This window comes from Anoplopoma fimbria, chromosome 4 (genome assembly GCF_027596085.1).
Source record: "Anoplopoma fimbria isolate UVic2021 breed Golden Eagle Sablefish chromosome 4, Afim_UVic_2022, whole genome shotgun sequence".
In the NCBI taxonomy this organism is placed as follows: domain Eukaryota; kingdom Metazoa; phylum Chordata; class Actinopteri; order Perciformes; family Anoplopomatidae; genus Anoplopoma; species Anoplopoma fimbria.
The window spans coordinates 19,763,347-19,780,038 of NC_072452.1; the positions used below are offsets into that span (position 1 = coordinate 19,763,347).

The window sequence follows — 16,692 nt, forward strand, 5'->3', positions numbered from 1 at the left end:
GAACATGATGCTCTTACTGGCTCTCTGGTTTCTTCACAAGATAACCAACCTAGCGGTCGCTCAGAAACATCCCAGGGACTGGAGTCGATACCTGGCCCTCAGTTGTACAACTGCAGTAACTGTATGAACAGAGTCATGTTCCGGATCTGCCAGAATGGCTGTGCTCAGATGTTTGGTGGTTTAAAGGTTACGCCATCCTGAACAGTATCAGTCGAACGGTGGCAGGTCGTCCTGCTGTGTCTGCCTGGCCATGCGGTTTCCAAATTAGAGCAGATATGATAGGCCATTTGCAACGCTCAGATTCATGCAATCAAAAGATGGCACATACAAAGGCCTACAAAGAGACTTGTTGTAAAATGAGCTCCAAGCCTGGAGCTGGGCCTCGTCTCGTTCCAGATCGCTAATTCTAAACATAACATATCGACAGTGTTTACTTAGCGCTTTGTGCTCAGACATGATTTGGTTCTATGGGACACTGTTTCATTCTCTCGCTTCCAATCTTCCTTTTTCTCTGCCTCCTCTTCTGGACCTTCTCATGTTTCCCGTTACGCTCTCTTGCCTCCATTTGTGGCTTCCAGTTGAAGGCTTTTCTTTATCTCTCATTCAATCTTTCCTCTCTGCTACTGTACATTTTCTTTGTCCCTTTCCGTCTTCACCTGTCTCTCTTTTACACTTTCCTTCTCTGCCTCTGTCAGTTTTTCTTGCGCTCTGTCCGTCTGCCTGTCTCCCTCTCAGGCGTGGCCCGTGTCAAGTTAACGGCACCAGACAGGGATAATCTCCTGACTCACTCTGTGGTTTACTTTTCCCCTCTGCTCTTCCCCCTCTTTCACTCCATCCCTCTTGTCATCCCTCACTCATCTTTCATCCATCCTCCCATTCAAGCGTGTCTCATGGACATTTATTTTTATTCGCCTATTTTTATCCATCTGTTTTATCCCTCCCACTTCCTCCTCTGGCGGGCATCTTATCCCGCCCAGTTATCTCTTTGTCCTGTTGTCTCCTGTTTCGCTCCTGCCTTCCGCCCGGCATCAGTCCATCCATCTGTCTTTTTCTGGCTATCTCTCTATCTATGTCTGCCTCTCAACGGATCAATCTGTCTTTCTCTGCATCCAGACGTCCCTCCAACTGTCCTCTTCTCTCTCCTACTCGACCTTTTCAACCCAGTCTCCGCCCCTCCCCATCTGTGCCAGGTAATTAGATTAACCCCATGATTTCATTCTTTCATTCCTTCCTCTCTAACCATCCCTTCCCCTTGTCCTCCTTTTGCCTTTCCACAATGCGTCATGTATTGTGAACACTAGCACACATTCTGGTTAAAAACATCATATTTGGGATAAGTCATGAGTGGTTTCTTCTCATCTACCCGGCCAGATTACAAACCACCATTCGTGTGTAGACACGGAAAGCGGACAAAAGGCAAAATAAATTCAGCAATCTATCCGGAAAAGTTGTTGTTATGGTCAAAAGGAGTGTCATGCTACCCAGACGACCTCTTGGCATATATCCGCCCTGCTGAAGTGTCCTTGAGCAGGTGATGGTCTCTACCAGCTCCAGGGCTCCTGCTCTACAGCTGACCCTGTGCTCACCTACAGGGTTCACTGCAGCATCACAATATTATCATAATTGAGCTGTTTGTATGCATCAGTTCATCAAAAGGTCAAGGGAGACAGGATACAGAGTTCATATTCAACACAACTAAAAAACCTCCACACATGATGTAGGGTAACTTTTAGAATCTGACTATGCTGTAGTCGGATTGCAGATATGTTGTAGTTTGTGGAACAAAGTCAGTTTCTATGAATACATGTGACAGCAGAGGCATAACAGTAGATCCTGTGAACACATTTGTCATCCCATTACAACACTGTGCAATATTCAAAAACCTGTGAAATGCTGACACCATCAATGTTAAAGAAACTATTGTCCTGTCGCACGAAAGCCCAAATGATACTTTTGGCCTCCACATGGTACCTACTGACTGCAGAGTCGACGCAGAACTTCCGCTTGCAGTCCAAAATTTATGACCGAGCAGACTGAATGCGTGGACCACGAGTGTCGACAAACGTGTGAAAATGTTCGTGCAGACACCAAACCTAGAATAAACAGAACCACATGGGTGTCCGCTGTCCGTTTTGGAGTATAACAGGCCATTAAAAGTTTAACACCCTGCTTAAACTGTTACCACCATGCAATGACTACATTCCTCCCATCATCATTTCTCCACTGAATGTTTAAGTGAGGTGAATTTGATCGAAATGTAACAATTGTAGTTTTAAAAAAAGCCTGACTCAACCCACATTTTCATGGTAAATCAACGCTGCATGGTCGTTTCTCCAATGATGACAAAAAAGTAAAATATTGCAGATAAGCCAATGTCAAGTAAGAAAATCTAATCTTCCTGTGGGTACAAATCCTGAAACTACACATAAAGAAAATGAGAGGGTTTAAATGAATCCTGATTGAAATGCCTGTAACAATCTTGCCCTTGAAGTTGTAAATTGTGGCTTCAATTTTCTTCTCCTGCAGCTACTTGCAGGGTTTTCAAATTTGTTATGAACCGGCTGCATATTATCGTCAGAGGCAGTGAGGCTACCAGCATCTCCTCCTCCTGTGACCTTGTCTTTATCCGCAGTGACAAAAGAACAGAGCAAGAGCCAAAACCACAAAGCCAGACGTCACATAATTAAAAACAATCGCTGATCGAAATACAAAGACAGAAGAATGGTGAGTAAATTAGAACGTAATAAACTCTTTTCCTCATTTCTCCTCCTTCCTCTCTCTTCCATCTTCTTTCTCTCTCTCCTTTAATTCATCTAATTACACTGGCATCTGTCTCTCTCTCTCTGCCTTCATTTGCAGTTGGCATTTTTACCCTGCCTGGTGCGATCATTCAAACATGGTGCAGAAAGAATTTTTAATAGTTATATAATACTGTAAAATGTATTTTCATACTTTGGTATAATTGCCATAAAGAATGAGACCTTGGTCAAGATGATTGGTAGCCTCTGTCTCACACCAGTGGTATTGTTGGGTCTTTTTCAAGTTTTTTTTGTGTTGCTTTCCATGCTGGACTTAATGTTGGAAGTTATATTTCCACACCTTTCATTATTTGCCACTGCGAGAAACTCTAGAATTATCAGCTCTATTTGGATTGGCAGAGCAGTGCACACTCCCTGCCTCGTGCAATAAAACTCCTTTTTTGACATTAAGTGTTACAGTAAAGTGGATATAGTATATGATGCTTTATTCCACTGCATGTATCTTTCTCACACCCTTGACATGACATATCAACTCGCCAGTAATCCTCAAACGATAATGAAATATTGCTGATGTAGCACCTGTATCATGTTATTAAGTGTTTTGAATGGTTTGTACTGTTTTTGTGTTCATGCGTCGCAAACTGAATGTCTCTCGGGACAATACATGGGATTGAATCTTGTATCATATATCCGTCTCACATCTCTCTTCCCGGTTCCTCCTGCCACAGACAGTATAGACAGAGAAGCAGACAGAATCAATAAGAGCCAATCAGCATCAGACAAAGATGGACATGGACCCTCTTTCTCTCTCTCTCTCTCTGTCTACTTCAATGTAAAGTCGGGCCTTCTTTTCTGTCTCTCTTCTTCTCTTTCCTTTATCTTTGTCACACCTTCCCTCCTCCTTTTGACCTCCCTCAATCCACCCTTCACTCAGCCTTGCTTTCTCCTCAAAGAAGGCGAAGAGATAGTCAATAAGGCGGCACAGGCCGAACCACACATTCATACTGCATAGTGTGTACGAGGTATGCTGTGAATGTGTATTATTATCTAAAGCTCAACTAACTCTTTTATTATAGCCATATTTCACAAGAAAAACAAGTTTATAGTGGATTGGGAGTTGTGTTAGAACAGAAACCATGATAAATACATAATGTATAACTACAATTTATGCTATGACAAAAGGCTGCTGATTGCATTTTTGTTGTTGTCTTGTTGTCTCTTCAGTACAACTAATGTTATTTAAAACTCTTAGTTCCTTCTTTTTTTAAGAAGATACAATGACCTTGTTATTTGAAAACTGAAAAGCCGTCGCCAGAAAAGGTTTTGGCAGCACCTTCAATTTCTTTCAACCTGAACGCTATTTTCCCACATTTTTGTGTCTGTTATAAGAATTGTCTGGCACCATTTTCGATAGGAGCCTACAGAGAAATAAAGGTTTTTTCTTCACATTTTGCTTAATTTGATCTCTCTATTTGCTCAGAGAAATCTTCCTTAAATCTCATCCACATTGGTGAAATCAGCTAAATAGTCGGCCATGACAATTTTTAAGATTACACTAACTTTCTGTACTCCAATACACAGAATCTGACAACACCAACACTCCTCTGTCAAACTCTTATTCACGTTTCCACTGTTGTCTACCTGGAACCAGTCACATGACACAGTAACAAACGAACTGGATCAAGTGAAAAGTAAAGATGAAATATTTCTCTGTATGGTCATTTCCATAATGTTGTCAGACACTTACAATAACAATCCGAGCCTGTCATTGACAAAAACACTTTTGCACATTGACGGTGAGGAATTGCCCCATTTGTCACTTAGAGATAAAAACATGGGAATCATTTTTTTGCACGTGTCGTATGGTCTTTTCATTGTAAGTTTACTCTGGTCTTATTGTTTTTATGTATTGCCACACGCATGTAATACATCTGCATATGTTTAATTGAAAACCCTAAATGGTTTCTGCTACAAGAAACTACTGAAAACATTCTCATGGTCACTTCCTGGATTACTATCACTGTTTCCATAGCTTACCCTGGTATTTCTCTTCCTATGAGACTGTGAATGTAGTTTATCATATAAAATCCAAGGTGCTACAAAGTCTGAATGAGCTTTTGTTTCCAGTGTTTGAAGTTTGACCTGGTGGCTTTCTCTCAGGGACATGAATGTCAAGTCAGGATTGTAAAGGAATTTTTCTGAGTTCATGTTTGTTTCTAGAGGGAAGTGCTCATAGATGTATCGGCTACCGTGTGTGTGTGTGTGTGTCTGTGTGTGTGTGTGTGTGTGTGTGTGTGTGTGTGTGTGTGTGTGTGTGTGTGTGTGTGTGTGTGTGTGAGAGCGTGCCCAAGGCCAGATCAGCAACTTCTGAAAAGTCCTTAAAGTACTGTAAATAAAACCTCAGAACCTTGAAACCTTTAGTTGGTGGTGGTGGTGTGTGTGTGTGTGTGTGTGTGTGTGTGTGTGTGTGTGTGTGTGTGTGTGTGTGTGTGTGTGTGTGTGTGCATATTTGTATTCATAAGTCCACTTGCACTACCTTGAACGTCTGTAACACTTGAAGCTTGTAAATGTTAAGTACAGTCGCGAACCCGAGCAGTAAGTGCACTTAACCTACCTTGTGTATCATCTGAATCCATTACATAATATTACTTTCATTTAATCAAGAAAAGAATAAATAAAGCACTAGAAATTAATGTGCATGTATTATTGAGATTAAAGTAATAACCTTCAACTTTAAATACTATATGTACATGAATATGGCAAATCATACTTAGAAAAGTAAGTAAGAAATTGAGAGAGTACTTTTCTGTGTGTGTGTCTGTGTGTGTGTGTGTGAGGCCTACCTGTATACGGTGGTTGGTGGGTAGCTGGCGATGTCGTAGATGAGTCGTATGTGTCCCTGGTACAGCTCCAGTGCCAGAGGGTCGTGGTCCTCCTTGTACAACAGAATACCGTTGTCTTTATCTGTAGCCACCTGGAGAGACAGAGAGGTCGGATAAGAAATAAAGACAAACACTAATTCAAGAAAATGGTTGATATACTGTATATCAGAGGTTTTCAAAGTCTAAGACTGTGGGACTCCCCTCAGACAAAGCTTTGGAAAAAACCCCTTAGATTACATACTTGGTTTCGCTCAATTATTGGATGCCTATGGGATCATGATTATGTTATTTGATCCCATAGACACTTAACAATTGAGCCAAGATGGCCAAATATTTCTGTTTGATGTAACTTCCGAATACACCAAATACACAAAAAAGGTCTGTGCATCAGGCATTTATTAGTTTATTTAGTTTATTAGATATTCTCTTGATAACCAATGTACTACCTATTGTAATATTATTTCACTTCCATTCATGGAGCCTCCCCTGAAACAGTTTGGACCCACTTTGAAACGTCTGCTCTGTATCATTCATCAAGGAAATCGCCGACATAACTACGGCAACACGGCAGACAAAAATGATCTTATATTGGTTGTAAGATTAGAAAAAACAAAATTAGGATTGGCAAATGTACAGAGTCTGTGTTATTTTAATTGTTTAATTTAGTCATTTGGCAGGCAATTATGGTTTCATTACAAAAGTCAGGTTAGGCCTCACCTGCTGTTGGACAGACGCAGCATTGTAGCCTAAACTTAGCGTAGCTTTGGTTCATGCATTACATCATCCAAGTAAAACTCATTCATATTAATTCAGCTATTAAGGACATAATTGGGCTAATAAAAAGTTATCATGTTATGTCCTCAGCTGCTGCAAACCATTCCGCTTCATTACCTTCCTTCTCACATTGATGGTATACTTGAGATGCTACAAGTGAACTGACTCATTTTGACAACTTGTTATTGATTTCTTTGGCCTTTATATCATTTTCCGCTCGCTTTTAAAAGCTTGAAATTGGGTTGAAATGTTTTGGGTACTTCTGTGTTCCACTTCACTGTTGGCTGACTTAGGCTTGTAAAATCTACACAGCTTCTCAGACCTGGCAAAGCACATACATGTAACCAAGCTGGTTTTAAGTAAATTAATGATAAACCTTTAATTCAAGGTGGTATGTCACGCCTTCAAACCGCTAAAGAACTGCAGGAAAATGAGGAAAAAAATGTAAATTCCTGCACACACGTCCCTAAACGATGTCACTCGCCTCCCTCCCGCACAGACACTTGACATGTCGCACTTGCTCGCATGCGCCGCTAAGCGCTAACTAACTAGCGAGTGGAAATGGGGCCAAGGGGCCAAGCACTTAACACTCTGGCTTCAATGGAGCATAGCCAAGTCAACACCTGCTAACAAGCTGCTGGAGAAAAGACGAGATCGAGGCACAGCAAAGAGAGAACAGGAGGGAGAAATGTAGAGGAGAGAGAGAGGGGGATGAAAGAAGAGAGTCAGATATAGAAAAGTGGGTGAAGGGAAAACTGGTATGCAAACGGAAAGAAAAGAGAAAAAGTGTTGAATAAAATAAAAAAAGAACATGCAGTGATTTATGAAGTGCTGTGGCCCTTTCATTCTTTTTTCTTCATTTCTCTCTCCTGCCTCACTCAGGGCCTCTTGGTAGAGTTTTAACAGCCTTGGCACTGACATTGAAAGCTCCTGGCAGGAACGCAGAAGCACACACACACATACACACACACATACACACACACACACACACACACACACACACACACACACACACACACACACACACACACACATACACATTCACACAGATCCAAACAGGTGGTAAATATCAATTAGACTGCCCTCCTGTTCTTGTTTCTCTTTCGCTCACTTACACTCTCATTTCCAAAGAATAGAATTTCCAAAATATTTCTCTATTAGGATTTGTGTCTCAGGTGTCCAAATTGTATGGTCTGTGTGAATGAGTGCGTGTGTGTGTGTGTGTGTGTGTGTGTGTGTGTGTGTGTGTGTGTGTGTGTGTGTGTGTGTGTGTGTGTGTGCATGGAAACAGAGGGTGTAGCAGATGTTTGCTTTGCTTCGTCGGCACGAAGTCGTGCAACTCTATAGGTTTGATTTGAGCGGCTCGTAGCTCTATTTTAAGCAGCACATAAATGTTTTCCATGCGGTGCAGCAGAATGTGCCTTTTTCTACTTCTAAATGTTGACATACATTAAAAGATAGGGGGTTTTATTCTTTATATTTAAAAAAAGAACATTTTCTATTAATACCTCCATGGCCGCAGGTTTTATAAGGAAACAAAACTCTGATAGCAGAGGTCAAAGGTCGTAATGTTACCTGTAATGAAATATGTGCCGTGGGACGGAGCTTGGCGCTCGGCAGCTCCACGTATCCATCCCGACCCAGGAAGTGAACAGTGGCCATCTTGTCACATTTGTTGCCGTAGAAACCGGGCATGCAGCGGCAGACTGGCTCCCCGGCAACCACCAGGCACTGGGCACCGTTCTGGCAGTCCGATTGGTCGCAGGGGCTGGTCTGCAGCAGGATCATTGGTGGAGGGTTCTCACAGAACAGCCCGCTGAGAGGAGGAGTAGATTACACAGAAGATAACTTATTCATGGCGCTTTAATGAGGTGATTTGCTGTGTCCGTATCCCATAATAAAACTTGTTTAGTCCCTGATCTGTATTTTGAATGACATTTGGTGATTGCATTGGTGAAACTGGAACGGGGATATTTCCTGAAGGAAGTGGACATCTTTTATTAGCATGACATAGCAAACAGATTCTGATTATTAGATATTTTTCTCTTGCATCTTGTTGCATCTTTCAAACTCTTAACCTTTCTTTGAATTTTCTTCTTTTTGCCCAAAAAGCATCTGTCTCCTTTATCTATTTGTTTCCTGCACACCTATAACTTCCTCTCTCTCTCTGTGTTCCTCTCCCTCTCTGTCCCTTGTGATGAATTTGTTTCTCTCTGCTATAATTAACCACATGGAGCTGCATCTGCTGCACACACACACACCCACAAACACACACGCACGCACATTCATGTGCACACAGTGGGTCCAGGGAGTCAAGTATCTGATTACGGAGCTCCATCTGTATCTCCTCCCAGTCTGGCCCTGCAGTGCGCAACTGTGTTTGTCTCTGTTCAAGCCATTTGACGTGTTCATGGTTGCGTTTCCACGACTCTTACCTGAAACCCTCTTTGCAGACGCAGGTATAGCCGTTGACAGCGTCCACACACTCCGCTCCGTGTTGACACTTATTCTCCAGGCAGTCGTTATAGTCCTGCTCGCATTGTTGGCCCACATAGCCCGGTAAACACTCGCACCTAGAAGGACATGAAAATATGAATGAGCAAAAGGCTTTGCCTCATGATTACAGATGCTCTACTGTGCAAAGAGCAAAGTACAGTTCTATTTACGACCTGTATCTTTAGAAACAACACGTTTCTTTTTTTTCCTGCAAACTTTCCACTCACTGTTTGACCAAATTCATTTGGATTAGGTTCAATTTAAAACGTCTGAAAATTGAATAAATTAGATAAGAAGTTATACAGGCCCTAGAAGCTGCTTTAAGTCAAATTAAAAAGTGTATGTAAGTTTACTTGAGTGGACTGCAGTGCACAAATGCACATTTATAAATTGTAGTTAAAGTGGCCTAGTTTGATGCAACACATTTAAGAGTTTATTTCTGTGGTTCAAGAAAAGCTATGTTAAGCTGAAAGGTTATGCATCTTAACGTCAAAACATCTACAAAGTTTGAGGCAGAAAGATTTTACAACAGAAAATAAAGAGGATGGTGATGTGTTGCTAAAAAGTCAGTCAGTTTTACAGAGAGGATTGCATGTTTTTGTGTAAGTTATTGAACAAACCCTCCAATAAACTACGGTGTAACTAAGTGTGGTGTCATCTGTTTCCCTCTGTCTTTTTGTGTGGGTCTGTCTGGTTGTGTATTTGTCTGATCATGAGCTAATGTCCCAGCAGCGATGACCACTTTTAACATTTTGACCCCGCTGCTCCTGTCACTTTCTGAGATGTGACCTCTGACCCCTGGAAGTGCTGACCTCCTGCAGAGCTGTCACTCACCTGTAAGTGCGGCCGACATGGACACACTTTGAGTCGTGCTGACAGGGGTCGAAACCATGGAGACAAGGGTCAACCACCTCGTCACACAGATCACCTGGTGACAAAGAGAGAGAGAGTTAACATGTATTTCTTTAGTAATTCAAATGTTTGCATATAAAGCTTAACCAACAGGTGTGTGTGTGAGTGTGTGTGCGTGTGTGTGTGTGTGTTTTGGTTTGGGGTTAGATTTTACAGCATCATGCCAACTACCAGATTTGAAAATTTCATATTTTTCAATATTATTCAGAATAAGAGTTTACAGTAAATGGAGAGGAGTAAGAGAAAGACTTAAACTACGAAAGCGAGAAAATAGACGGGAGAAGAGAAACAATGTAACACTTTCAAATGTTCTCTCTGTCAGCCTCAAATGACAGTGGAAAAGACAGAAAAACAAGGGCTGGAAAAAGGATTATTTATGTATGTGTCTATCTTGTTCAAGGCCTCAGATAATGTGCAGTGGAAGCCTTCATGTATACAGACTAAGGGAAGAGCATTATCAGCTTTTTCTCAGAGCCGATGGAGAGGGGGGTTAATAGGCTGTGTAACAGCGGCTACAGTCTGCAGATGTACTAACACACACACACACACACACACACACACACACACACACACACACACACACACACACACACACACACACACACACACACACACACAAACTCGAAGGGTGAGTGAGGTTAACAGAGTGTGTAAAAGCAGTAGCTGAAAATGGTCATATGAAGGAAGAGGGGACTGAGAAAGGTCAAGCACATTTCCATCGTTCTCTGCCTGCTTTAATCTAATCCCGCCGCCTCACTGCCACCCAGTCTGTCTCCACCACTCTCTTCTCAGGACACTTTTAGACGCATGTTGTCAAACAGAAACGAGACCGTCGATGAGGTCGTGACTGAAGGTGATAAACCTGCTAGAAGTGATTTAGCCGCTGGCTTTTCGTTTTTCCCCTAAAATGTTTTATTCGAAGATTCGTGCTGCTTTTGCCATAAAGCAAAACGGTATATGACCAGTCTTTCCTTTTATTTCACACAAAATTATCAAATTTGTAACCTACAAGTTGTTATTATGAGAGTGATTCAATTATGTTAGAGTGCTAGCCTGAACACATTGAAGTAAGTTTTGTCACAACTTTTTGAGTTTTCACAACAGTGTCCCTCATAACTATTATTATTAATTATATTGGTTATCATTTATCTGAGGGCTAGTGAGCCTCTAGAATTGGAAAACTGAATCACATTATTTGGAATTGGAAGGGCTAAGGATGACTGGACTTTTTTGCCCTGAACAAAACTTCTTGCCAGATTATTTAATATGGATGTTGATGGTCAGAGGGATGATTCCTGGGGAGTTTATTGACTCCTTTATCTTTTTCTGTATCACCATCATCAAGTCATATTGGCTCCCTCACAAGCATTTTTGATCCATTTCAAGAATTTCAAACCTTAACGTTCTTTCATAAAAATGTGTTTTGCATTGTCTCCAGAGAATGAACCCTAGTGATCTTGGGGACCTCCTGACCATTTCCACTTCAGGAAATATCAAACTTTATAATCCACAAGACAGATTGCAGCACATTCATTCTTATGTCCATTTTTTAGACCGTGGCTTTCTCTTTTTGACTTGAAACTCCTCGGTTGTAGAAACTTTGTGTTTAAAGGGTCTTGTGACCTTAAATCATGCTTTTTTCCCTCTTCTGGTGCAAATCTGACGTGACAGTCCTGGTTGCTGAGTTTGGAGAAAGCTGAGCGACAATCGAAGGACTGTCCTCTTAATGTGACACCTGATGATTACGCCTCGGTTCACTGAGCCGAGCGGAATTCAGAGCCAAAGGAACCAGCTGTGTGTGTGTGTGTGTTGGTGTGTGTGTTAGTGTGTGTGTTAGTGTGTGTGTTTGCAACAGCTGTATGTGGTAAGGTGGCTGGCAGTGTGGGAGGCTGCTCTATGCCAACAACGATAATGACATAGTGCGTGTGCGGGTGAGTGTGTGTGTATATTGACTGGGATCCAGTGTCAAAGGGGACCAGCTGTGTATGTGTGTGTGTGTGTTTGTGTGTGTGTGTTTTAGAGGACACTGTCTCAGATATAAAAAACTTAACTTCCCAGTCAGCAGTTGAACTTGCTGCACCAACTCACTTCTCTCTCTCTCTTCTCTCTGCCTTTTCTTTCACCCCTTTCCCTTGCTGTTTGCTTTGCCCTTTCTTTTTCTAGCACACAGTTCCTCTTTGCCATCACTCCCCCCCTCCTCTCTCTTTTTTCTCTTTCCTGTGTGGCTGCTCTTAAACCTCCTGTAGGAGCAGTTTCAGGTCACTGCGGACAGGCTGTCCATTACTAACTTACCATCCAGTGAAGTGGAAAATATGATTTTGTACGTGTGCGTGTGTGTGTGTGTGTGTGTGTGTGTGCAGCAGAGGAGGGACTTAGTGGCCCTTGCAGCCTCTCGGGGGGGCAAAGACGGCTGATTTCAGGAGCATGTGAGAGGCAAAATAGACGATGTGTGTGTGTGTCTACCTGTGTAGTTGGGTGGACAGACGCAGGTGTAGTTGTTGACTCCGTCGATGCAGGTGGAGTTGTTCTCACAGTCGTTGTCCTCACAGTCGTCTGGGTTTATCTCACAACGTTGGCCCTCGAAACCTGGCGGACACACACAGCTACATGCACACAAACACACAATTTGCATTATAAGATGGAGACCGGGCCAGTTCTTGGCACACGCTGCTGCTGCACAACTTGAGGTAAAATCAATCAGCCAGATCAATCAGCTGCTCCACTTCACTTCCCCTTAAATTCTTCTATAAGAGCTTTAAAGAAACTATTTATCTGTATTCTGGTGGGTTTTCTGTCCTCCTGTGCTGGTTCTGACACACCACTGGAGCCGCGGCATATCTATATTTAGCGTTCCAACCAGAGACCCATTTTCACAGCTCATTTTATACCAGAAATGAAATTTTAACATGGCTGTTATAAAGCTTTAACTAATGCTGCTTCACACGAAACCTCTGTGTCTTCCTCTAACTTAGAGAAAGGCAGTCAGCTCTTTTGAACACAGCCCTCTGATTCATGTCATCTCTTGTCTTTCTTGTTGTGGAATGCTTCATTAATGAACACCAGAAGCTGACGTTTCTCCAAAAACATAACCAACCCACCTGGAGCTGAGAAAGAAACATGCTGAGATAAACTTTTTTATTTTTTTTTACATTGATGGCACTACAGTTAACACCTGGGCAACTCTAAAATAATGATCAAAGTCTCCTCCTTCCCTCCATTCATCTTCCTCCCCCCATCTCACTCTCTTTCTCCCCCAGTCTTCAGATGCATTTAACCCTCCTCTCTTCTCTCCAGCCCTTGATCTCTCTCCCCTCTTCCCACCCTTCTTATCTCAGTCCGGTTAACTCCTTATGATAGATCACACACACTCAAAAAACACACACTACTGTCGCCCTCACACACACATAAAAACACTTATTTAAAAGACATTGTGTCCTCTGTCCTTTCTGCTCCCTTGCACCTGTTTAACTTTTTATACGATTTGATTCCTTTTGATTCACGCTCAATTTGACTTTTAAATGTATTTCTGCTGCCTCACAGACTTTTTCTCACACTAACACTCCTCTCACTCACTCTCTCTTCACACACATGGAGGATAGTCATCAGTCACCCCAACACGTATGTATTCTGGTTTTTCGGAAATCTACATTTAAAGCTGCATTGAACAATTTTGAACCTCTGCAAGGCAGAAGGGATCGAAACAAACAATGCCAACATCAGTTGTTATGGCTGACATATTTGCAGCCAGTTGCCTGGTTAAACATCCAGCAGACATAGAACAACATGAATATCCCTATTGGAGTCATATAACTTGCCAAGATAAACTCCAAAACCACTTTCCTTTCCTTTCCTTTCTCCATCAGCCCCTGATTAAAAAAAAATACTATATCTATTTTTAACTATAAATCTATATCCTGTTTATGTGTTGGCCAGTAGAGCTAAAAGTTGCTAAAAGCTACCAAGGGCTGGGGCAATGAAAATGGAAAACGTCTCGTTCTTCATTAACAAAAAACACACTGTCTTAATCACAAACCTGACCAGAAGAGGCACTTACAAGTCGATGTAGTAGAGACTTCTTACTTTACTCTAGTAGCACAAATAACATATTGGCTTTGGGTGTGGTTTCATGTCTGATTGGCTTAATTGGAACAGTTGTTACGTTAATAAGTGTTCATTTGTCTGCATAGTTAGCTTTGCTAGGAAAGGAATGAAAAAACAAAAAAAATAAAGGGAAGCAGAGGAATAATAAAAGAGTGCAAGAGTAAGAAACAAAGAAAACAAAGACATTAAGTGTCCCATCAGAAACAAATGACAGATAGTGTGAGAGGGCCCTTTTCCATCAATCAAGTCCAAGTCTTGACATTTCAAGGAAATAGTTTTGAGCCCCTGCTAAGAGCCGAGGTTAATTGGACTTATTCAATATTCCCAAGTGATTATATAACATGTTAAAATGTCAAAGGGTTCTGGTCTCCCACTCTTTCCAGCTCCCCTCTCTCTCGTTCTCCCTGTGTGTCTCAGAGGGCACGTTTCTACCTGTGTTGGTATTAACATTAGGAGAAGATCTGCAAAGGGTAAAGAGACCCCTAATAGCATTACCACGCAGGTCGTTAAAGGCCAGACGCACATCAAAGCTTCACAAAGGGCAAAGGCCTTGTTATGGAACAGACAAATCTGGTTAAGATATTTATGGCAATTGTTTCAATCATGGAGGCTGTTTGTCAGGAGTCAGACACTGATGACCTTGGCAGGGACATGGGTCCTCATGCATCATACACATGAGTGCAAGAGTGTATGCACAATTATAGTTTTAACTTGCACAATGTACAGTATTGTAATATGTTGTGTTCAATTGCAGCATTTTCACTTTGCCTCCTTTGCTCTTCACAGACTTTTAAAGAGTGTAAAATTGTGTGTATTTAATGTGGTTTGGTTATTTTAAATGGCAAAAATGCACCAAATTAAAAAGTTATACAGTCTGTTTATAATTCATCACATATCTTACATTTGGATAACTTTTGGTTTGTGGTCCACTATTTTGTCTCCTGGCACTATGTTCAAATTAAGCCGAAGTGTGAAAAGCAAGTTTTATATCCCGTATCAGCTCCACTCTCCACTCCCTCAACTGCTGCCACTGAGGGGATCTTGACCCCGGGCGTCTCCAGTGGAGCAGCTCTGCAGCCAGGAGTCAAACTGTGATTGTGTTGGGCAGCTCCCAGGTGTGAATGTGTGAAACTGTATGAATGTGAAACAGGGGTTCCTGGAAAGAAGCGAGCAAGTGTAGAGCGCCTCTCCGGATGAATATGGATGAATGAAGAGGCACATTATTGACTGTGAGTTTCTGCTCATGTTCTACATTAGCTTAAAATCCTAAACAGCAATTTTTTTATGGACATTTTAAAATTGTTAACTGTGGATTTTCAGGGGGGATTTATTTTCCTACAGTTCATATAAAGCATTTTGTAGGTAATTACATGTGCATTTATTCAGTCAGGATTGAGCAGTTTGATACTTCTGTGTTGCTGCATTGGGTTTATGAAGTTAGCAATAGTAGTAGCAGTAATCTCTATAAATGAACTTTGCAATGGTACCGAACAGTCGCACAAAACACACAGATTCATCATTCTCACCGGTGTGCCAATGCTTATGTTTAAATGAAATGCTCACGTTGACAGAGTTCCCTTCTCCTTGTTCATTCTCAAATATTATAATTGAAAACACAGCTTGGAAATTAGTCCCCAATCTAATGCATATATTATATTATATGCTGTTTTACATAATTTGTGTGAAGCCAGACAATAGATAACGCCCGTGAACATTATGGGAACAGATTAATGCAGAATCGGTTGAGAAACACTGATGTGGACACTGACAGAAGTTTAAAACATCCCTTTAAGCGAGTGAGGAGGTCAGAGAGGGCACACGGATTTAATGAGCGGCCCAAATGGGTGTTCCTCCTCTGAGAAGTCCCCTCTCTTCCTGTCTAACTCCCCCACCAACACACACACACACACACACACACACACACACACACACGCAGGCAGGAAAACACATCATAAGGACAGAATAAGTTGTTATCTCAGCTAATGCATTGTCCAGTGAAGTCTGTCCACTCTAATCATGTTGTCTATATTTCTAGGGGCCGAGTAAAGTTAATTTTCACTTCAGATGAGAATACAGGGTGAGGTTTTTAAATCGTCTCCACTAATAGAGAGCGGCGGCAGAGTAGAAAGGGCAATAAGATTTGACCCACAGGATAAAAGGACTTACATTTCCTGTTTTATTCTTCTCAATATCTGTCATGCAGTATACAAACTAAAATATGCTGGTTTTAAATACGGAAATAAACTGTACTGTAAACAGGCAGACAATCGGTTTGATTAACACACACACACTCACACAAATGCAATCCCTTTACAGTGTTTAAAACTACCAGTTTTATATAAGCCACATTAGTTAACAACAGATCTATACCTGAAGTGGTCTTCGTGGCCAGGTTGGATGTGGCAGGTTCCTCCATTGGAGCAGGGGAAACTAATACAGGCATTGATGGGTATTTCACAGTTTTGACCCTGGAGGAGAGGACAACACAAAAAAAAAGTTAATAATTAAACATTGGATTATTTCCTTCTAGAAATAATTTCACTATTCAAACAAGGACTGTTCTGGAAGTTTTAACTATATAATAGATAGACAATTCCTCCTTCTGGTTAACACTTTTGGACGATCATCAGCGTTTCCACAGACAAACAACAATAAGCGGAACAAATAAACTACATGCTAATGGTAGGAAACAATTGGTGGTGGGACAGAGAAAAAGCACTCGCCTAACAGAGACATGGGTTCAATTTCTTGGCAGTGTTCATGGGGTG

General features: G+C 41.6%; 1 protein-coding gene across 1 annotated transcript in view; it reads right to left on the reverse strand.

The window, feature by feature from the left end:
- slit3 (slit homolog 3 (Drosophila)) overlaps positions 1-16,692 on the reverse strand; it is a 238,724-nt gene that overhangs the window by 7,508 nt on the left and 214,524 nt on the right. The window contains exons 28-33 of the mRNA XM_054597169.1: positions 16,295-16,392; positions 12,287-12,426; positions 9,746-9,839; positions 8,851-8,988; positions 7,991-8,231; positions 5,603-5,733 (exon numbers count right to left, since the gene is read on the reverse strand). Coding sequence (XP_054453144.1) covers positions 5,603-5,733; positions 7,991-8,231; positions 8,851-8,988; positions 9,746-9,839; positions 12,287-12,426; positions 16,295-16,392 — 842 coding nt within the window. The remainder of the gene's footprint in view (positions 1-5,602; positions 5,734-7,990; positions 8,232-8,850; positions 8,989-9,745; positions 9,840-12,286; positions 12,427-16,294; positions 16,393-16,692) is intronic.